The sequence below is a fragment of the Candoia aspera genome, chromosome 5, assembly GCF_035149785.1.
Source record: "Candoia aspera isolate rCanAsp1 chromosome 5, rCanAsp1.hap2, whole genome shotgun sequence".
Taxonomy (NCBI): Eukaryota; Metazoa; Chordata; class Lepidosauria; order Squamata; family Boidae; genus Candoia; species Candoia aspera.
Genome location: NC_086157.1, coordinates 94,426,445 through 94,448,772, shown reverse-complemented (window position 1 = coordinate 94,448,772; position 22,328 = coordinate 94,426,445). Strand labels below are relative to the sequence as shown.

The 22,328-nt window shown below is 40.0% G+C and overlaps 1 protein-coding gene across 2 annotated transcripts in view; it reads right to left on the bottom strand.

The window, feature by feature from the left end:
- Window positions 1-22,328, bottom strand: part of LNX2 (ligand of numb-protein X 2) — a 76,507-nt gene that overhangs the window by 1,380 nt on the left and 52,799 nt on the right. Inside the window, exons 2-9 of one of the 2 annotated variants that reach the window (XM_063305742.1) lie at window positions 14,977-15,454; window positions 12,246-12,493; window positions 11,139-11,338; window positions 7,862-8,230; window positions 6,727-6,870; window positions 4,831-5,008; window positions 2,743-2,974; window positions 1,852-2,010 (exon numbers count right to left, since the gene is read on the bottom strand). In XM_063305742.1, coding sequence (XP_063161812.1) covers window positions 1,852-2,010; window positions 2,743-2,974; window positions 4,831-5,008; window positions 6,727-6,870; window positions 7,862-8,230; window positions 11,139-11,338; window positions 12,246-12,493; window positions 14,977-15,374 — 1,928 coding nt within the window. In that variant the 5' untranslated portion in view covers window positions 15,375-15,454. Of the gene's footprint in view, window positions 1-1,851; window positions 2,011-2,742; window positions 2,975-4,830; window positions 5,009-6,726; window positions 6,871-7,861; window positions 8,231-11,138; window positions 11,339-12,245; window positions 12,494-14,976; window positions 15,577-22,328 lie in introns of those variants that run through there. The other variant, XM_063305741.1, reaches the window with a different exon arrangement.

Below are 22,328 nucleotides of genomic sequence, written 5' to 3'. Positions count from 1 at the left end.
AGATAAAGTACTGTATCTGCTAAAAGATGGACTCTAGCCTTCAGGCAAGTCCCATGGAGGTAACTGAGACTCAGTCTGGCTTGGTTATCTGGGAGAAATTTGATCCTGTTAGTCCTCAGGAAATATACAGGGTTCTCAGAACTGTAAACTTGGCCACCTGTATATTGGACCCCTGTCCCTCCTAGTTAGCCAAAGCTTCCCAGGAGGTGACGTGCAGTAAGGATCTGGCAGTGGTGGTAAGGAGGTAGTCCTGCCAGTTATGAAGAAGGCAGTGGTTCATCCCCTTCTAAAAAAGCCATTGCTGAACTCAACCATGGTAGACAACTTCTGTCTTGTCTCCAACCTTCCCTTTCTAAGGAAGGTTGTGAAGAAGGTTGTTGTGCTGCAGCTTTAGAAACTCTGGAGGAAGTAGATTATTTGGACCCCTCCCAGTCTGCTCATAGTCATCTCCAAGTGGGTTACTGCAACGTGTTCCACATGAGGCTGCCCTTGAAGAGCATACAGAAGCCGCAGCTGGTGCAGAATGTAGTGGCATGGGCAATTCTGAATGTGTGTGTTACAGTTCTGCTCACAAGCTGCATTGGCTTCCAGTATGCTTCTGGAAGCAATTCAAGGTGCTGGTCATCACCTATAAAGCCGTTCATAGCACAGAGCCAGGTTATTTGTAGGACTGCCTCTCCCCAGTTGTTTCTTCCTGTCCCATTTGATTCAGTAGGAGAGGCACGCTGCAGTCCTGTCAGTCAAAGAATGTTATCTTGTAGGACCCAGGAAATGGGCCTTTTCTATTGCTGTGCCTGCCCTTTGGAATGCTCTTCTCCCCTAGATTGGCCCTGCAGCTTTTTGGAAGGTTCTCATGACATGGGTATGTTTGTGGGCACAAGAGTCAGACTGTTAGTTAGAACTTGTGATGTAATAGCCATCTGTCTAGCTTACTTTGGCTCTTTGGTTGTGTTTATGTTTTATATTAAGTGGTTGTATGTTTTCAAATGTTGTAAGCCATCCAGAGAGTTACTGTGAGATGGGCGGTTATATAAATTGAAGAAATTTATACAAATAAATAAATGTTGCAATGTGGTAGAGTTTCACAGTATTTGTGTGGAAGACAAAATGGCACCTTACTGTCATAGGACATTTGTTGGTGAAAAATGGTGGCTCCAACAAATGGACATTAAAGAATCTCCTGTGACAATGGTAGAATAGGCTTTTTAAAAGTCATCTGCCTCTATACCAGTGTTTCTCAAGCTTGGCAACTTTAAGACTTGTGGACTTCAACTCCGAAAATTCCCCAGCTGGCCATGCTGGCTGGAAAATTCTAGGAGTTGAAGTCCACACGTCTTAAAGTTGCCAAGCTTGAGAAACACTGCTCTGTACAATATTGAACCTAGGGGTAAATTTTAACTGCTCCCAAAATAGTGGAAACCATATCCCCCAAGACTTGGTGCCTAAAAACTGGAGCATTTTTCATACAATCATAGAATTGGAAAAGGCCATTTAAGCCTTTGAAAGTTGGATGGACTCAGTTGCAGTGGCAATGGTGCACTGTTGGAAGATCTGAAGGACCAGGTTAGGGACAGATCATCATGGAGAAAATCTATGTGGTCATTAAGAGTCAACAACGACTTGATGGCACATAATCAATCAATCAATCAATTAATCAATCAATCAATATCATTAAATCAAACTCCCTGATGAGTGCAGAGTCTGCACTTTACGAAGAACTACTTCTAACACACAAAGTACACACACTTTGTACTGTGTTTTCTTGAGAAAGAGTCTGCCGTATCAACTGCATGCCCTGGTGACTGCCTTCCCTTGTTACAGTTAAGAGTAAAATACAGAAAGGAGTCTTACTTGAGTCTTCCATCAAAATATGCCGGTGTTCCCAGAACAATTGTTTTAATGAAGAAAGGCTGGTTTGCGTGATTTTCCTCGTAGCCACCAACAATGCTGAACCCCCAGCTTGCTAGATTGCTCCTTCGTAGCACAACATCATGGCAACTATGCAGGCAGCTGTGAAAGAAAGGGTGAGGAGGAGTCGTAAAACCGATTAAGCAAATCTGTTAGACCTCTAGCAAGCCTACAATAACACTCTTTCACACTTGGCTGTATATAATGACTTAATGATTAAAAAAACCCAAACAGTAATTATTCAGTAAGATGCATTTCCAAACAAAAACTCTACTTTCTCCTAAGTCTGGCACACCCATTAAATGCCCAGGCAAAATATTAAGTCAACTAACCTTCTCATACCCAAAATGGGTCAATATTCTACGAGATCAAGAACATTATTGCTGAGATAGTAAGTAACCTTTGGAAAACCTTGGGAAAACTAACCTGAGGTCTTGAAAGGGGCAGATACATTTTAAACATAAAACAGCAAACAATAAGTATATGACAAATCACTTTTGCAGCTCCTTTTAAAATGGACCTACTTTTTACTAAACAGGGCCTCCTTCTTTGTTTTGTTGGATTGGGTCTTCATAAGAAACTATAGCTTAATCCTGATATTCTGAGAGAAATGCTAAGGAAAGTACTTTACCTCCAATCACTTATAATGATAGAAACTTGATTAAAAATTACAATAATGTCTTCTACTTTTAACACATTATACTAGAACGGCATGTACAGGACTTGCTAAGAGCTTCCTAAAAGTTGAGCACAGAAGACAGCTTGATTCTTCAAACCTGCTCAGAAAAAAATGCAGAAGCTACGGAGAACAAGAAGATAAAATATTAATCATACCTTGGAAGTCCTAACCACATAACCCAAGATGGTGACCAGCTAGCATCATATTCGTTCTCGCTGATGGTGCTCAGCTGCTCATCATTTGCCTGGGGCTGTTCTTCAGCAATCTGGACCTCTAGAGCTTTCAGAGCAACAACCGAGGAAGCAGCACTGGCTTTGAGCATAGCCACAGCCTCACTATGACTCAGATTGGTCAGATCAATGCCGTTAATATTCATTAACACATCACCTGGGTAAAAAACAAACAAGAGCCCCTGCTGAGGTGATCTTCTTGTTCTAAGTTGCTATTTTCTGTGCCTATCTGACAACAGGATGTTCACATATGTACAGATGCAGGGGGCATGTGGTAGCTTGCATCATGCTTGACAGAACTGTGAAGTCTGCTATTTCTGGGCTTCAATGTCAGTGGCTGTTGTGAATCAGCATTCTCCAATCAGCCTGGCATGCTATATAGCTGTAGGGAAGGGACAGACCTCCCTCCTTCCCTTCCCAGATGATTGGGGCAGGAAGAGGTTTTTAAAGGGCTAAATGGATCTGCTTGGAAAGAAGCATTTATTTCTACTTAGGGGTGATGGTGGGGGAAGGGGAATAGTTCATATTAGTTCTTAGCTGATCCAGTTCTAAGTAATAGAAATCTGCCATTGTTTATGTCCTGCAATAGTGGCCCAAACTGTTCAGCTGCTGAGCAAGAGTTCCAATTACTTCACAAGATGCAAAGCAAGTATGCTTATACCACAGCGCTGCTTGTTTTGTGATGCACAGAGGATTAATCTCTACTCATGAATAGTTCTTGCTCTTTATCAGTGGGGAACAGGTTCATGCTATCCAATATTGACTTTTTAGGGAGTTACCTTTAAAAAGAAGCTGCCTTACAGGTAGTCCTTGCTTAACAACCATCTGTTCAGTGACTGTTCAAAGCTACAACAGTGCTGAACAAATGGTAGTTATGGCCAGTCTCCAAAGTTAAGGCTGTTGTAGCACCCCTGCAGTCATGAGATCACAATTTGGGCACTTGGCAGCTTACCTGCACTTACCACCACAGCATTCACTTCAACTCCCACCACCTGCCTATCTCGCCTCCATCGCTGCCCTGCACTCTGCCACCACCTACCCCTGCTACCCGCCCCCCCAGTGACCTCACTGCCTTCTTCCTCCCGCTGATGAGGCGCACCCGGCCAAAGCAGCTGCTGGTCCTTTGCAAGGCTGTGCGGAGGCCTCATGAAGGGCTAAGTGGTGTGGTCATGTGATGTTTCACCTAATGACTGCTTTGCTTAGCTACAGAAATTCCAGTCCTAATTAGGGTTGTTAAGCGAGGACTACCTGCATTATCATTCAAACAAACAGCTAGGAGTGTTTCTATCTGCTTTAGGCATGTGCAGAATTCATTTTGTAAAACATAATGAAGTAGACCAGATGAGAAATGTGTTTGATAGGGCTAGGCTATATGTCTTTCTAAGGTCATGCAACAATCCAGATTCAAAAGGGAAAAGGTGACCAGGATTGTGTGCAGGCACACAGGGAACTCCTTAAAGTAAGTGCATCATCTAAAGAAAGATAAGGCGATCTCTGCCAACCTGTGCTTTACTATACCTCATATGTAAAAGGGACATATTTGTAATAGTATGACTTTTCTTGCATAGAAATCAGTGTAATGCATTATATTTAAGGGCACATCCCTGTGAAAGTCTCCAGTCTCCTATTCAAAGTCTCCTGGATAGACTGGGAAGGGAGGAACCCATTTTAATGGGGGATATATATATATATATATATTTATTTATTTTCAAGTTATATGGCTGCCCATCTCTAATACATGATTCTGGGCATCTAATAATACTTAAAAACAAGATAAAAACAGTACAACAAAATTATAAATTGTATCTATCTATTTATCTATTTATCTATTTATCTATTTATCTATTTATCTATTTATCTATTTATCTATCTATCTATCTATCTATCTATCTATCTATCTATCTATCTATCTATCATCTATTTGAGAAAGACCCAGCCAACAACAATTAACAATGTTGCCCAAGAGAAAACTTCCCACCAATGTGCTGTCTCAATACTGCCTTCTGTGTTCACCTCTTTTGATCCTGCCATCTCTTGCCAGACAGCCGTGAGGCTGTACACTTGTAACAAATATTGGCAATTCCCCACTTTTGCTGCCTCGGCCTCCTGCTACTGTCATGCCAAGGGATTCATGGGGCTCCTTCTTCACTGTGATGTGCTTCTCTTGACAAGTCACACATTGTGAGAGGTCCTACAAAAAGAGAATAGGAGTTTAGGCACTCATTCAACTTCGGTTAGGTCTGAAAGGGAAGCCATAACTACCTGCTCATACAGACTCTGATGGGGAACAAATAGTTATGCGGAGTCTGCCAGCATCCATTGATTGGAGCTCCACCATTTTTAATATTTAAATACGCTTACAAAGAAGCATGCATTATGGGAGATTGCATTTTAAAATATATTTCACAGAAGATTTCATACCTAAAGGCATACATTAAGGATAATTGTTTTCAAAACAGCATATATTAGAGTTAGTTGGCTACACAAGTGTTGCTAGGAAAAGTAGAGCATATGAATGCAAGTGTATTTCTTTAAAAAATATCTTACAAGTAAATTAATGCAACAATGATAGTGACATGGATAAGATTTAGACAGATCCCTCATTTAAAAGCCTCATCTAGTCATTTAAAAGACACTGCCATTTTCTCCCCAAAAGATTTAGGAACTTAAGTGCCTCTGTGAACTTTCTTACAAATACAAAATATTGGTACTCTCCCTGATCAACCTCTAAGATCTAAGATTCTTCTTTTTACCTGACTGGATTATGTAAACAATACAATATATCCTAATTTTTTTGGGAGGGGGGAGATGTGTGTGTGTTTGGGTGTGATGGAATGTGTCCCTGAAGGGGTGGTGGTGATGTGGTGGATTTCAACGCTGCTGCTGGTTCTCAGGAAGGAGGGCGTGCATTCCAGGGAGATAAGAGAAGTCTCAGCAGTCTGGAGCGTGTTGGTGGGAAAGCTAAGAGGTTCGGGGTTGCCCCACCCTAGAGTCTCCCTAGTTATTTGTGCTTAGGTTAGTTACAGTAGCTTTAGTCTGGCAAGATTCCGTCTGTATGGTGAGAGCAAATAAAGAACTGGGGTTTTGGATGCACCGACTAGTCATCGTTCTTGGGCTGGCCCTGACATTGGGGGTTGGGCTTAGGCTCATATCTTTTTGGATTTGAATGCACATTTTCAAGTTGAGGCAGCTGCTGAAATTGTACAATGAGAGATGGCACATTCCAGTCTATTCCGCCGGGACATTTTAAGTGCATGCCCATTTTTAGAGGAGAATATTTATCATACTGTCCTCTAAAAGATTAACAGATGCCCATGGAAAAACTTCTGCTATCCAGTAGAGGGTGCATTTTTCCAACTTCCTGGGCACCTAATGACACAGTATGTCTAACCTTACTAAAAATGTATGGACAATGTCATTCTTTCAGCTAACATTGTAGAGATAAGGGGCTACCTCTATCAATTTTATCTGTTGTTGCTGTTGCTGTTGCTGTTGTTGTTATTATTTAATTTCCCAATCCTGGGTTCATTCCATTTTAGTTTGCAATTTTTAAAAAAGAGTAAAACATAAAAAGTTGTCCATGTCTTAGTATGCATTTCCCCTTTATATACATATTTTATATATAATTTTGCTTAATACCTGCATCTTTAAAAAAAACCAAATCCCCTAATACATTCCTTTTTACATATTATTTTCACTAATATATTAAATTTTGTATGGACATTCCCTTCACATATGCATTTTGGTACTTTGTTTTTAACTGGAAAACTGTATTCACAAATTCTGCCAAAATATGAATACTGAAAAATAACTGCATTTCAATTCATTTATTGTTTTGGGAAATGCAGACTAGGTAAATTTACATTAGAATATAAACTGAAATACTTTCTTGTCCATCCCCAAACTTACCTTATGTGGGCTTGGCCTGTTGCTGTGATACAGCTGATAGGATTGATGGTGACTGATGGGATGTGTTCCTCCATCTCTGAGAATGCTCACAATTTGGGACTTGGTAGGCCTAGAAATGGTTAGGCTCACCCTCTCGCCGCTGGCCTGCAGATTCACATGAAATGTGAATGGAAGACTGGGGTATAAATAGCATTATGCTTCCATACCAGCTACCTCTGAGAAAGAAGAATGGTCAAAATATTCTGCCAGCCACGAAACAGCCATGCAGAGTATATTGCACATATGAAGGAAATCAATATATGTTTCCTGAGGAGCGAATACTGGTCAAAGAATCAGACTCTATTTTCTCTACAGTCATAAAACAAGCCATCTTCTGTCATGACAGAGGACTAGTTCCCTCAGTTTGCCAGCATCTGATTTCACTATCATCATCAGCTCTGGGTGCTCATACAGAGCTCTTGCTGGTGGCTGTCTCAGAAGTTGAATTCTTAGGGAGAAAACAAAAAATGAAGTCAACTAGATTAGGTAAAATCAACTAGTCCAGTGAATCTAAACCCCAATGGCTGTGCAGAAGCCAAGGGCATGCTGGGATATTCTTTCATGACTAGCCTCAAGTGACCTACAGGAAGCTGCTTGCAACAACTTTACCATGGAAACCAGCCTGTGGAAGAAAAGTGGAAAGGTCTGAGAAAACAGTGCTATATAGTTAATAGGGGCCATGCAGTGCTTTGGTTTCAAAAGAAAGCAGCAGCTCTCTTTTCTTGGGCACAATCGCAGGAACACACACTTTTAAGGAGTTGCTGGCTGGTGCTACATGTATACCCTTGTGCCCTCTGAAGCACCTTTGCCCCTCTGATCTGTAATGCCACACAACCCTTTTTATTAGTGTAGGAGAGGTTGCCCTAGTAATCTTCCAGTACATAGTGCTCATCTATTTACGTCTTTGCTAGTAAGGTCTCACTTGAATGAAATTTAAGGCATCAACACCCTTGGTTTTTAGGAGGCTGGTCTTCCTTAATCTGACAACTTGCAGGTATATTAAGGCAAGAAACCCCATCACTCCCAGCCACGATGGTCCAGCATAGGAAGAGCACAGTAGACAAAAGAGAGCGAATCCCCACCCACAGGAATTTACCTGGATAATATGGGCAGCCAGTTCAGGTGTGCCATGCTTCAGGTCATGCCCATTGATAGCCAACACCTTGTCGTTGCTACAGAGTCGGCCATCCTGAGCAGCCAGCCCCCCTTCCAGAAGGTCAAGAATAAATACCCCTGGCTCATCTGTCCTGCGCACCAGCTTAATGCCAAGCTGTTCACTGGAGTCTCGTTTGTGTAGGGTCAGATGGAAGCTATCCTCTCGCTGGGGAGGGCTATCACTGTGGTTGTGTGTTCGGCTTACAAATCGTCTCTCTCGGAGGACGGTGAGATGCAGCGATGTACAGGGCTGGGAAAGGATGGCCCTGGCATGGTTGTGAGACACGTTACTGATGTCCAAGTTATTCACCTGAAAGAAAAGAAGCAGAAAATGTAAGCTGGACCTGTGACAACTTGCCCTTGTTCAAGGTTCCAGACAGCCATGCCTGTTTCCAGGGGACTCCATCTATTTCCATACCACTTTTGGCTCCATTTTCCCTGTCTGTTCCTGCAATAATCAGTCAGCCTGACCACATTGAGCCCTAGGATTTTGCATTTCTGGAAGTCTTCCCACTATCTTTTCTGCATAAAAGATGCTGTTCTGGGTGCATACAGATAAGCATTCAGAGAATGAGTGAGCTATTAATATACAGGATTCACACTTTGTAAGACTGCAGCCAAATGTACTGAACATATTTCACAAATATTTTTGGCAATTTCGAGACTAACCTTTAGGGATTTTTAGTTTTTGCACTTAGGTATGTTTTTTGAAAACACCTACATATTTACCCATATTAGTCTGCTTTTGCCATCACTGATAGCCAGGCATGACGCTGATAGCCACTGATATACTCTGTATCAGTGTTTCTCAACCTTGGCAACTTTAAGATGTGTGGACTTCAACTCCCAGAATTCCCCAGCCAGCATGGCTGGCTGGGGAATTCTGGGAGTTCAAGTCCACACATCTTAAAGTTGTCAAGGTTGAGAAACACTGCTCTGCATAATAAATCATTCCACCCCTATCAGGCTTCCCCAACCTGGTGCCTTCCAGAGGTGTTGGACTACAGTTCTCCAGTTACACCAGATCGGGGTGGGGGTGGGGAGCATGTGCTACATGATGAGGAAGGAAGATAAAGAAGAACGCTGAAGGAAAAAGCTTCAAAGAGCAGAAAGAAAGAAGCTGTAGTATCACTTAACAGGATGAAAAAGACCAACCCAAGATCTAAACTGCTAAATGTGTTAACACCTTATGATTAGAATAATCACTGAGACTCAAACAATTGTTTCCTTTTCACATTCTGTGTGAAATAGCTGTGTGCCACATTCCTGAATATCAGTAAAGGTGTAAAAAATATATTCTACTTCTTCCTCTTTTAATCTCTGTTTCTCTCTTTTAACCCACAATACACTTGAGTCTTCCCAAGACACGTTAATTAAAGTTTGTGTCAGAATTTCCCTTTCTCACTATCTGTTTCTTTTCTTTTCCTGCCAGCAGAAAGCATACTCTTGGAGACCCCAATTTTGGGGGAGATTCTGCAAAATCCTTCTCAATTGCACATTGATTAGCTTTTATTTAAATTTTAAAGGGAAATGAAGTAACGCAGTTCATCAAAGCAAAATAATGATGGTTCTTTGATATTGGTAATATTTGTATAACGTAACAGAGAGAAAGGGAACTCAAGAGTCACAGTAAACATGGAAAGAGGATCTATTCAGGAAGTCCAAGTGAATCCAGTATTTTGAAAAGCAACTTTGGCATTCTTTCTTGCCTTATTTTGCCACTGTATCTCTTGTTTCGGGGTTCTGATTAGCTATGCCTATGGCACAAATATTCACTTCAAGGATGTTACTGGAATAATTTTATGGAGGTTAAGGTAAGCTCAACAAGCAGTATGGGCAATCCAGGAAGTGCAGTCCACTATCTCTTCTAATGCTGTATTTGTATACTACCTCTCACACTCTTGAGCATCCTCATCAACCCAGGATAATCAGGATGGCCAACTGGATCCATTTGGGAAGCTCACAAGCCTGGAATGGAGGGTGATGTCCCTTTCCACTGTTGCTTTCCAACAACCAGTATTCCACTGTTGCTTTCCAACAACCAGTATTCCATTGTTGCTTTCCAACAACCAGTATTCCACTGTTGCTTTCCAACAACCAGTATTCCATTGTTGCTTTCCAACAACCAGTATTCCACTGTTGCTTTCCAACAACCAGTATTCCACTGTTGCTTTCCAACAACCAGTTCAGGAGCCATTGACTGCCTTATCTTCCATCAACCTGTCCAGTCCCCTTTTAAAAAACTCTGTCTGAGGATCACTCACTAAATTAAAGTCAGGCAAGGGGACAAGAGAAGCAGTAGAGATGCAACCATCTCTGGCACAATATCTTCTTTCAGTTTGGAGAGAGAAAATGTTCTGTGCAATGGTGACATTTGGAATGACAATCTCTATGGCCTTCTTTTCAGTCTGCAAAATTGCCTCTACCTTATTGTGCTCAATATACAGTAAGTTCTCTGGGGAAGGAAAAGGAAGGAAACAGTAGAAAAAGAAATTTGTGGATGGAGGCAAGACTGGGCTTGAATTGATCCTTCCAATAGGTTATCAACCTGAGCAGCTGATATTTGTAAGCTTCCATAATTGATTTCCTAAGACTCCAATATTTTCCATCCTGCAATGGCCCCTCTTCCGCAGATACAATGCAAGACCTAGTTCTAATTTGAGAAGGCATGAACACTCACAAGAACAAATGAAAACATTCTCAGATCTTAGTTTCAACCTAATCTCTTAGCATTTTTATGAAAAGGAAGACATGAAAAATGGTTTGTAAACTGGGGGTCGGAGGTAGAGAGCTCTAGAAATCAATAATTGTAATTCATGCTGCTCTACTAAAACTGATACCGCTATATTTTCCAATGTAGTACACAGAGAGCTATAAGTAACGGGAGCATTTCATATCACTCACAAAAGAAGGAATGAACATCATCCTGCTTTCCCTTTTTTTAAAAAAAAAAGAAATGCAACCTATTAGAAATAGTTAGGGGATATAAAGAACATGAAATCCTGTTAAATCAAGAGTATCACTACTGAAAAAGCTTATTTTACTTTGCCTGAATTATGGTATGTTCTGGCCATTAACTGCTATGCTAACTTTTATTCCAGAGAATTCCAAAAATGTGCCAGGAAATAATGAATCTTTCTTGCTTACTCATAATCTAATATATAGATGCACAATCTGGACGCACCAGAGTTGAGAAGAATATGTAATCAGATACGTACTTGCAGTACTTGATCTCCAGCAAGGAGCCTTCCATCTCTGGCAATGATCCCATCGCGATAAACCTCTTGAATAACAATGTTGATCAAAGGTGTTTCATTGCCACCCACTATGCTAATTCCCAATTCAATATAAGGATTGGACCGATGAATTTCAATGGTGGTGATCTCACCTTCTGGTAAACTTGATGGCTGATGGGTTGCTGCCCAATTGGGAAAGAAGACAATATGTACATATAAATACATTTTTCAATGCAACAACTTGCTGGACTAAAATAAAATAAAAGGACATCTGATATGTCATAATTCAAGTAAATTGAAACCAAGCCTGCATGACTTTTTGACCAAACTCAGATTGATAGTAGGTGGCTACTGTGGTGACAGCTAAAACGTGGCTTCTAACAGGGCTGCTAAGGCCCAAAACAGACCCTGCAAGAGCTACATGGTGGCCATAGGTGGCCCAGTTATGAACCTGGGATTAGCTTGTTCAGGAGACCAAGAGTCTCCCATTTGGGATAACCATGATGGAGTTTTAGAATATTGCTTCACAAAAAGATGTATATGAAAGCCAAATGAAAATTCATCTTCTTATTTGGCTCTCAGACAAATTTAAAATTGAAATAGCTACACACTTAAAGTGATACCATAGCTGTACATATGGATATATAAACAATACAATAGATTAAAATTGACGTACATGACACTAGTATAATTGTTTTTTGTTTTAAGAAATATAGGTGTAAACACCAGCATAGGCTGGGAGCTCTCCAGATCCTGATTCTGATCAAGCTGTACCTCCCAAGTTTTGCAGATCAGAAGTTAATGATGTAGCTGTTGTCAAAATCATTCTGTTAAAAAGAAAGTCACAGCTAAATAAGATTCCTTTAAAAAAAACCCTGCTGGTTGTTTTTAACACAAGCATTTATCTTGTGCAGCTCTAATTACTTCCCAAGGCTTCTGTAAATGAATGAGATAAAGGTTTAAAGAATACTATTGGAAAGCTGGTTATTGGCTTGCATGCCAGGGTAAAATCTGATTTCGAGACTTCTTAAAGTTTACAGTTTAATATACGCTGATCAAACTGAATGCTAAAAGAAAAACAAAACATACTGTCAGTTCCTGTGTTCTCCTCAAAGGCAGGGTTGTCAAGGCCAGACTCATCTGTCCACACTGGAACTGTAGCTGATATCATGTTCTGCTCCACTGACACCATTCCAGTCCCACCATGCTCTACTTCAGGTGACTGGGAGTCAAGATGATCTCCCACAGTGTTCTCATTTTCACTTTCCATGTCTGCCTGCAATTTGCTGTTTATTCTTCTCTCCAAGGCAGCCCTTCGATTGGAAGCCCCAGGACATCTAGAGAAGAAATGCTTCTGCATCATCACAAAAACAGGGACCAGATGCTTGAACAAAACAACTATCTTTAGTTACATAATGTAAGATCAGCTTTCCTCTATGGTGCCGCTTGATCATCTCTGACTACTGACTATGCTGGGTGGAAATGATGGGAGCTATAATTTTATAAAAATCTAGAAAATCTGGAAAAAATCGGGAAATCACCAGAATGCTATTGCTACAATATTGATATTTTACAAAGAACTAGCCAATGCCATGAATGTCTTTTAGATTCAGGAACAGACCAGCTCCACTTCTTTATCAGATAACGAACAAGAACCAAGGAGAGGAATTTGTTTAATCAGGAGTAAATGATTGCTGTTGGTCCACCAGTATTTGTTATTAAAAATGATTAGTATTTTCAACTTTTTTCAAATTGTGTGTCTTGTTCTTAAAAAAAGAAAGAAAGAAAAGGCTATAAACTTCTGAAGGATAATCTTGGTCTTATGTTCAGAAAAGGTCAGTAGCCCTCATATGAATTCTGTGACAACAGGGGGTGTTGGAAGGAAGGAAGGAAGGAAGGAAGGAAGGAAGGAAGGAAGGAAGATTGGCAGGATCATATGGACATATTGTTGACTAGTCTGCTGAGTTCTAGGTTTGTTTTGTTTTTATACTCTGCAAATCAAGGAACTAACACACTACAGAAGGAGAAATCTTCCGTCTCCCACTCCCAAAAAATGAAGTCCCCAAAACAATAAAAAAACATATTTAGCTGACTTCACAGCTGTCCACAGGGGAGGGGAAGGAAGTAGAGCAAGGCGGGGGGGAATGACATATTTGTGACATCATCACACAAATGCCACAGCCTAAGTCTTTGCATCAGATGTCAGAACAAAAGTACGTAATTGTGGCATTTGTGCAATGGCATCATTATGTGCATGTCACTATTTCAGCATAATCTCTACCCATCCCATTAGGTTAGACAGGACAGACATGCTCCAGATCCCATGTATTACGGACTGTTATCTAATGGGGCCCAAGAAGCATGCCTTTTCTGTAGCTGCACCTGCCTTCTGGAACACCATACCACCTGAGGTTCAGCTAGCCCTGACTCTGCTCACCTTTCAGAAAGCCTGGAAGACCTGGCTGCTTTCCCAGGCATGGGGTTCAGGAGTGTGATCAAGCCCATGCTATGGTGTGTTTGGGAGCCACTTTGTGTTAGCTGGTTGGGAATGGTATTTTTTTTTAAAAATTAATATACATTGTATTTATACTGTGCTTGAATTCCTGTTAGCTGCCCAAAGTCATATTGGTGAGATGGGAAGCCATATAAACAAACAAAAACAAACAACTGCAATTTGCTGTGGATACCATTGGCTGCCTTGACACCCAAATCACAGACCATTAAAGTTTATCATTTTTCAGCGGGACTTAAAATATGCAATTGGGGATTGTTCCTCCCAAGCTGAAACTGTATAGTCAATTTATCATTTATTAGATTTATGCATTAACCAGGCCATACTTGACTAGCTTGCCAAGTAGAATGTCTATGGTTTTGTTAGATTTACAACTCTGCCTTTCTTTGGGGTACTCAAAGTTGCAAGCACAACATCTGCTCCTCCAATTTTTTCTGCCACAATTATAAGTTGGGCTGGGAGGCAATGAATAGCCAAAAGTTAGGAAATGAGGTTATCTAGGAAGAAACCAGTCAATACGGGATAGCAGATGTTTGGTCAGGCAGAGGCTATACTCATGCTAGGGGCAATTATTCAATTTTCCCTGAACCTCCCAAACACCTGCTCTATATTTCACATTGTCTTTAATCATCTCTTGAGTCTCATGGGATTTTTTTCATGACCTACAAGGGGCTTGCAGAGCTGGTATTTCTCTTTGTGTGGGTACCCTAGTGTGCATAGCTTTGAAACCATCTTCTATTTGTTACTTTGCTATCCAGAGCATGAAACTGTTGCTTTTTACTCTAGAAAAATAAGATTTTTGACTACGCAAGAAAGGGACAAAAAAGCAAGGAAAGCTATACTCACTTAAAGAAACCTTATCTATGGTTGTTAAAAAAAATAGGAGAAATAATTCAAGCAATCTAGCTCTATAATTCTCCATTACCCATATTTTGCAGGGATAGAGAATCTTTTCTACTCATGCAATTGTGTCTACATTACAGACAACCAGAAGGGAGGAAGGAATGTTCTTCACATGACTTTTTACCCAAACAGAATGCCTACAAAGGGCAAAAAGTTGTAAAATATCAACAGTCCCAGAGATAGTTTCTTCCTCCTTTCACTTTGCTTTATTAAGAAACACAGGGCCGATCTACACCTATCCATTTATCACCCCCTTTATATAACATCCAGAGAGAAGACAGAATGGGAAGGAAACAAAATATATGCAGGCAGGCAGGCAGGCAGGCAAAAGAGTCATGAGGAACAAGTAACAGAGAAGATATTTATAATAACAAAATTGATTAGGCCTATCAGCTCACTATTTACCTGTTTTTCAAGTGTGCTTCCAAGTCACATCTCTGCATTACCTCTTCACATACCAAAGAAAAGGGACACAGCACCAAGAGCTTGTCAAGCAGTTTGTGAACAAGGATGCTAGATTTTTTGCACAATTTAAAATGGAGCCTTTTGCGGTCTAAGGGACAGAAATCCTTCTCTTGCAGAAAATTCCGTAGGCACTTATAGCAGAATGTGTGACCGCAAGGCGTGTCTAATGGCTGTAGCAAGGGTTGAAGGCAAATATGGCAAACCAAGTCATCGTCCACCTCATTCTGATAATTGTACAAGTGATTCTCTCTTGTCCAGTGCTGTTGGCCACATTCAAAGCAGAGTGGGTTCAAGTTCTGTTCCGCTGAGACCATCTCTTCATTTGAAGTGCCCATCATATGGGTACAGTGAGTCAATTCTTTTATCAGTAGAGATCTTGCTTGTAAAGGTCCTTGCTGTTTAGTAAAGAGTAATTACTCTAAAATATATACAAATATACAATTATTGATGCAAAAATCAGGTACTAAGATGAGCAAGAATACTGAAAACATAACACAAAAAGCAACTTCATACTTTTGGGTTGCATATATCATATAACTAAAAGAAATGGCCGTAAGCAGGAAAAAAGGGGGGGGGATATGAACTTCCTTTGAAGTTTTGTGGCATTTAATTCTTTTGCTAACTGCTCATGCTCATCCCCCACAGGTTCCTTCCTTAAAAGGGGCAACCAAGATTTTATCATGCACACATGTGTACAAGTTGTAAGTCACAGTTCAGTCCTATGGCATCCAGCACTCTGAAACACTGACGGTCAACCATAAGTAGTAGGATATCCTGAGCCTGATATTCTTGGGAAAATTAATTAGTTATCCAGTATCTTGTGCTTTTTTTTTTTTGTTCCTTCTCTGAATCACTGTGTATGTATGGAATCCTTCCTGCCAAAGCTGTATATGGAAATAAATCCATAGCACTGTCTGCTCTTTTCCCACAACGAAACTTTTTCCAGGGCTACATACTTTCTATTATGGACTTTTTGACACTAAATGAAAAAACATGGGACAGCTGGAGTTCTTAGACTTAGTACAAAATAATTCAATTTTTTTTTTTGAAAAGCACAAAAATCAACGCTCCCATTTCAGTAAGGTTGAAGAGACCCCATTAATCAACCCTTTTCTTTAAAGCTGCAGGAAAATGACATATGTACCTTCCTTTCCACTTTTAGGATTGTTGTGCAACTAAATAAGCTGTGTATGAAAAGTCAAATGCATACAAGAAATGTTTACATTGTCTGCTGAACTCAGTATTGGAACATTAATAGTCAGAAGGTGTTTGTACCTTTGTAAATGCCTCCTGTTAAGACAAAGAAGGTTCCTGCTGGATGAATTGTCCTGCACATGCTTTAATATTTAACTGATATACAATGGGTTCTTTGATGGTTTTAAATTGTTTCTCCCAAATTACATAAAAAGCAAAAGCAGTCATGTTTCAAAAAAACCCAGAATGTATATTAGGCCTGTACCTTTATTAGACCAATTAATAGTTTACAAAATAGTATGCAAACTTTTGCATTTCCAAGGATTCTTCATGAAGAAAGACACTGGAAAATCCAAGAAAAATTGCACTGCACTTCCCAAATTGTACTTATTGTCATTTCTTATAGCCTTTTGATCCAGTTTTTGCATTGTCTCTTACCACATTTTCCTTTGTGTAGGGGAACAATATCAGTATTCTTCCAATTGTCAGACACAGATGAAATCTTAATACACACGTTAAACAAATTACACAGCTACTCCATAAGCAACTGTAACATCCATCCATCATCTAATTTATATGTCCGCCCATCTCATGAAAAGTGACTCTGGGCAGCATACAAAAATCCAGTAAAACTGTAGATATATAAAACAAGCATTACCTAAAACCATAATAATAATTATTAAATAGCACTAAAAACTATAAAAGCAGAACTAAAACAGAGAAAAAAAATAGTTGAAGGGATGTCAATAATAACAGGGCCACCTCACTAGTTCACTCGTCCTCTGGGGTTATGAGGCCTGCTGGCATAACCAGGTCTTGAGGAACCTTTGGAAGCTCAGGAATGATGAGGCAGACCTCACCTCTGGGGGAAGGTTCCATAATGCAGGTGCCACAGCAGAAAAGGCCTGCTGTCTAGGGCCTGCCAAAGGTAGCTCCCTAGATGACAGAACCCGTAACATGCCCACTCTGTTGGATCTAGTGGGATGGGCAGATGAAATCAGGGAGAAGAAGTCCTTCAAATAACATGGTTCTATGCCATGAAGGGCTTTAAAGGTCAACACCAGCACCTTGAATTGGATCCAGAAACAGACTGGTAACCAATGCAGCTCACGAAGCAGAGGGTAGCATCTGTTCTGCCAGAAACACACATAAATGCCCATGCCACTGCATTCTGCACCAGCTGAAGTTTCCAGATACTCTTCAAGGGCAGCCCCATGTAGAGTGCATTGCAATAGTCCAACCAGGAGGTGACCAGGGCATGAGTGACTGTGAGCAAGGCCCCTCAGTCCAAGAAAGGGAGCAACTGGCACACAATATGAAGTTGTGCAAAGGTCCTCCTAGCCACAACTGTCACTGCTCATTGAGCAGGAGTTGTGAGCCCAGGAGGACCCCCAGATTGCACACAGGGTCTGTTTGGGGCAGTGCAACCCCATCTAGCACCAATGATGGTATAGTCCCAGAGCTGGAGGGCCTCAAAACCCAAAGCCACTTTTGCATTTCCAATAATTCTTCATGAAGAAAGATGCTGAAAAATCCAAGAAAAATCCAACTGCACTTCCCAATTTGTGCTGATTGCCACTTCTCATAGCCTTTTGATCAAGTTTTTGCATTGACTCTTACCACATTTCTCTACTCACACCCTCTACATCTGCAGCCTTACAATTTTCCAACATTCTCATAACATTCCATTCCATCATCTTTGCACACTAATATTTACAGAATTCATTCCAATTTCACTCTTTAGCACATAACTACCATTCCCATACAAATCTCTAAAATACTCCTTCCTGCATTTCCTCACTTTGGTGTCATCCAATCATTTAATTACTTTTACTTTTAATTCTAATTCCATTCAGTCTGCTGGAATTAAATGCAGTAATCCAAATTAGAGCATCCCAGACAGATGGCTGTTTGTCCTCCTGTCAGAGCTTTTGAAACTTCCTCCTCCCACAGAAACAGAAGTCTTACCCTCTGCCTCCAATTATAATTGTGACAACTAGGATTTACCCACTGTGCTAAATTGTTATTAATATTTAACAATTGTTATTCATTATGAAAATATGGTGATGATTTTGTTTATTCTCACTTTTAGATTGTACTAGAGGTTAATTATAACTCTTCACAAAAAAGCTGTGTTTTATAACAGAGCCTACAAATTGTGCAGAACTGGGATCAGTGCTTTTTATTTATTCATAAATGACATAGAGATGGGATGGAGCAGTAAGATGACTACTCATGCATACTTAAAATAAAAGGGACAGCAAAACTCTGCAAAAATATTGTTCTAATTCAAGGCATCGGCATTACAAAAGAAAATGCATCTGAATGATAAAAAGTGTGCATCCCTTTCACAGAGTAAAAAAAAAAAAGCAAACCTAATTTTACATATATCCTGATGGGGTCTTGGCTCGAAGTGACTAAACAGAAAAGGGATCTTTGAACCAACTGAATCTGCCATGATTTGCTTGGATCATTTATATTTTTATAAGAAGGGGTGGTAAATCAATTTAGCAAGCTGTCTACTCAGGCAAGCTCTATTTTTATTGCCTTCAAGCAATATTACTATGGAATAAAAGGAGATGCGAAAAGGGTAGTGGGTTGAGAAGACAAACTCTGATTAAGGATAATCATAGAGACCAATGATTGTAGCAAAAGATGCAGCATGATTTAGAGTACAAGGCTAATATCTGCACTGGTGTGTGGAGATCCACGGAGTGCCATGCCTTTGACATGCATCTTGTGTGTTGATCTGTTTGCACCTTTGTCATTCATCTTGGAGAGGAAACATGGCTCTTAGGGACTTTTTCTTACATGCCTCAATGGGATTAAAAAGACTCTCTAGGCATGAAAGCCAGTGTGCTCTATGGTGTTTATTACTCTTCTCTGTACCAACAAAACCAGGAATGGCCATTTCCTTTTCATCTATACCAGCTTGTCTAAATAGGAAATTATATACACATTAAATATTCCAAAATAGTTGTGGGAAGCTGAAGGAATGTGGCTAAATGAATGTTTCTACAACTGAGGTTATTTTGAGGATATCTACAAACACCTGAACAATTGGTGGAAAAGACAGGGTCGAGGGAGTGTCTAATTTTTTTTTCTTTTCAGTTATATTTTAACCTTGTGAATAGATTGTTTATTTCCTTTCTGCTGTGAATGCTCCAATTTAGGCTCTCATCATTACACTATGGGGAAAAAATACAGACATTTCTTCTAGAGCAAAATCTATGTATCGTTCAACAACATGCTGCACTTTTATTGCCTAAATACTATGCTTGTTTTAAAAGTTTGTGTTTGCATGATATACTCAGAAAGAAAAAGACTAGAGTATCACCTGCATTTTGCTCTATCTTTGACAACTACTGCATCCCAAATTTCAAACTGAAAAATCCAAAAGGTCTTGATGAAGTTCTTATCTGCCCATTAATACAAGACCTGTGAAGTTAATCAATTTGCATAGAACAAACCATATGAAGCCCTACTGAAAGTCGTGTTATCTTACTGTGACCTACAGCAGAAATAATTGCCAGGTTTTGCCCAGAATAAAAGGACTATCTCTGATATAAGTGGAATTGACTCCTTCTGCACTCACTGGGTAAAATGCATGTGATCAGTTGTCTTCCCATCTCTAATCTGGGCCAACTTCATGAACAAGGGAACTAAGTAATATTAAATTTTTAGTATTTAAAAATAAATAAATATGCCAGATACAATGAGAGCAAGACCTCCTCAGAGCAGAATTGCCATTTATGTCAAGAATCAACAGCCAGCTAACACCAAGCCTGAAAAATGTGGAATGAGATGTCTGGTTGTGGAAAAGGGGAGAAAAAGAAGTGCCAAACTGAAAATTCAGTGGGTAAGTTCAGTGGATATAAGGGAACTAGGGAGCCAGTTTGGTGTTGTGGTTAAGGCACCAAGCTAGAAACCGGGAGACCAGGAGTTCTAGTCCTGCCTTAGGCATGAAGCCAGCTGGGCCAGTCACTTTTCTCAGCCCTAGGAAGAAGGAACTGGCAAGCCACTTCCGAAAACTGCTGCCAAAAAAACTGCAGGGGGGTGTCACCAGGAGTCAAAGAGGATTTGAAGGTGTAACTTTATTTATAAGAGGGAACTGCACTCTCATATTAACTGCTTAAGGTGGCTTCCTTCTAGTATGCAGTAACTACCATCTTGGCAAGAATCATTCACAATCTCATCATCTCAAGACTGGATTGCTGCACTGTGCTCTACATGAGGTTGCCTTTGAAGACTACCCAGAAACTCTGGCCAGTGCATAATAGAACAGCCTGTTTGCTGGCATAAGAGAGACATTTCAGCAACATCTAAGTTGCAGATGCTGTACTGGCTGCCAATGTGAGAGACTGCAGGGAGGTTGGGAAAGAGTGAAAGGGAGAATAGACATGAACACTCAAGAGATAGAAGGCGAGTCCATCTGCATAAAGTCTATCCACATAAATTACAATTCTGATCTGGTGCCAAGAGACCTGGGAAAAAGCATTTCGAATCATTCAAGGAGACTTACTGTAAATGAGAAATTCCTCATGCAGTTTCCAAGTTTCTGTTTTTATCCCCAAACTAGCATTAAAGATGTCTTACTGAAGTTATTCTTGCTTTTTCTATCTTGACTGGCTACATGGGGCTTGACAATCAATTTGTTTCTGAGTACAATTCAAAGCGCTGGTTATAAACCTTTTATGGCTTGATTCTTGGTTTAATATTGTGAGCGTCCTAGAGTCATGTATATAACATGACAATATAATAACTATATAATGGCCATATAGATCCAATAAATAAATCAATAAATCTATGGGACTGTCTTCTCTGAACCTGCCTATCCTGTGCATTCAACCTCAGAGAGAATGCTTTGTAACCCTCTACCCACCCACAGAAGGTTATAGAGGTGGCGACCCAGAAGCAGGACTTCATTGTGGTAGCCCCTCTGTACCCCTTGAGTTTAGGATGGCCCTCATATTCCTTGCTTTGATACCTTGGGGCAGTGAAGATGGTCCTTTTTTTGTTGTGTGTTCAGGTTCTGAAATGTTTTCACTGAGCTGCTGGTAAATGTAATTGAAGTTAATTTGGTTTTATTTTTTAAATCTCAGTTTAATTTTTAATATACTTTTAACTGATTCAAGTTTGTTCTTGTTTTAGTGGAAAGTATTAATTTTTTTACAGTGAAGGCTGCTCAGAATCTTTAGAGGGGGATGGAGTATAATTCTTGTAAAAAAATTGAGAAAGAAATATACTTCTCTAGCCATCTTGTGTCAAGTCTTCTGCTGAGTTTAAGTCAGGAAGCTTCAGAGGAAAAAAAAAAGAAATATAAAAGGGGAAAAAATGAATCTGGAATAGAACATTTCTGATTGTAAGTAAGATTTCAGACCGTAAGTAAGACAAACACATTCCCAGCACACAGAAAGCTATTGAGATCGGCAGAGGAACAGATTAAAATGAATTTGTATGGTACACAAAGTGATCTACTGAAATGCCAACTCCAAAATAAAATGCTTAATAACAGACACAGGTTTACAGTTTTATCTACTGTTTGTGGAAACCTGTCTCTAAGACCAGCCATTCTTAGTTACATGACATAAAACTTCCCATGTGAGTATACACAATGACCACACTACATTTGTCACTACCAGGTTGTTAATGATGGCGGAAGAAATGTAAGCAATTGAAAACACGCGTCAATAGAAAGAGGAAAAAGGCAACTTTACAAGTGTATCTTTAAACCATATAATTCACTTGGAAATAATCCCTTTGGAATGATAACCAAATAGCAGAGGTGATGTCCTCGTCTCCCTTTAAAATTATAGACCACAATTGACTAGCCAGCTGCATAATCACTATGCTGCAGGTTGTTTTCCCCTAAGCCTGTTGTTCCTTTTTTTTATGACGTACTCAGGATTCTGACTTTGCTCCTAGCTATAATTCTGCAATGAAGAGACACATTATTATCTAGCCTTAGAAGTGAGGTTCTACATTTGTTCCTCTCCCCCTTTCTGAAAAGAAACAGTATGATGAGCAACATGTTGTCCTCAAAGTGAATTGGAAATAGAAATATACAGGAGTACAAGAAAAACACCACAGCAGCAACA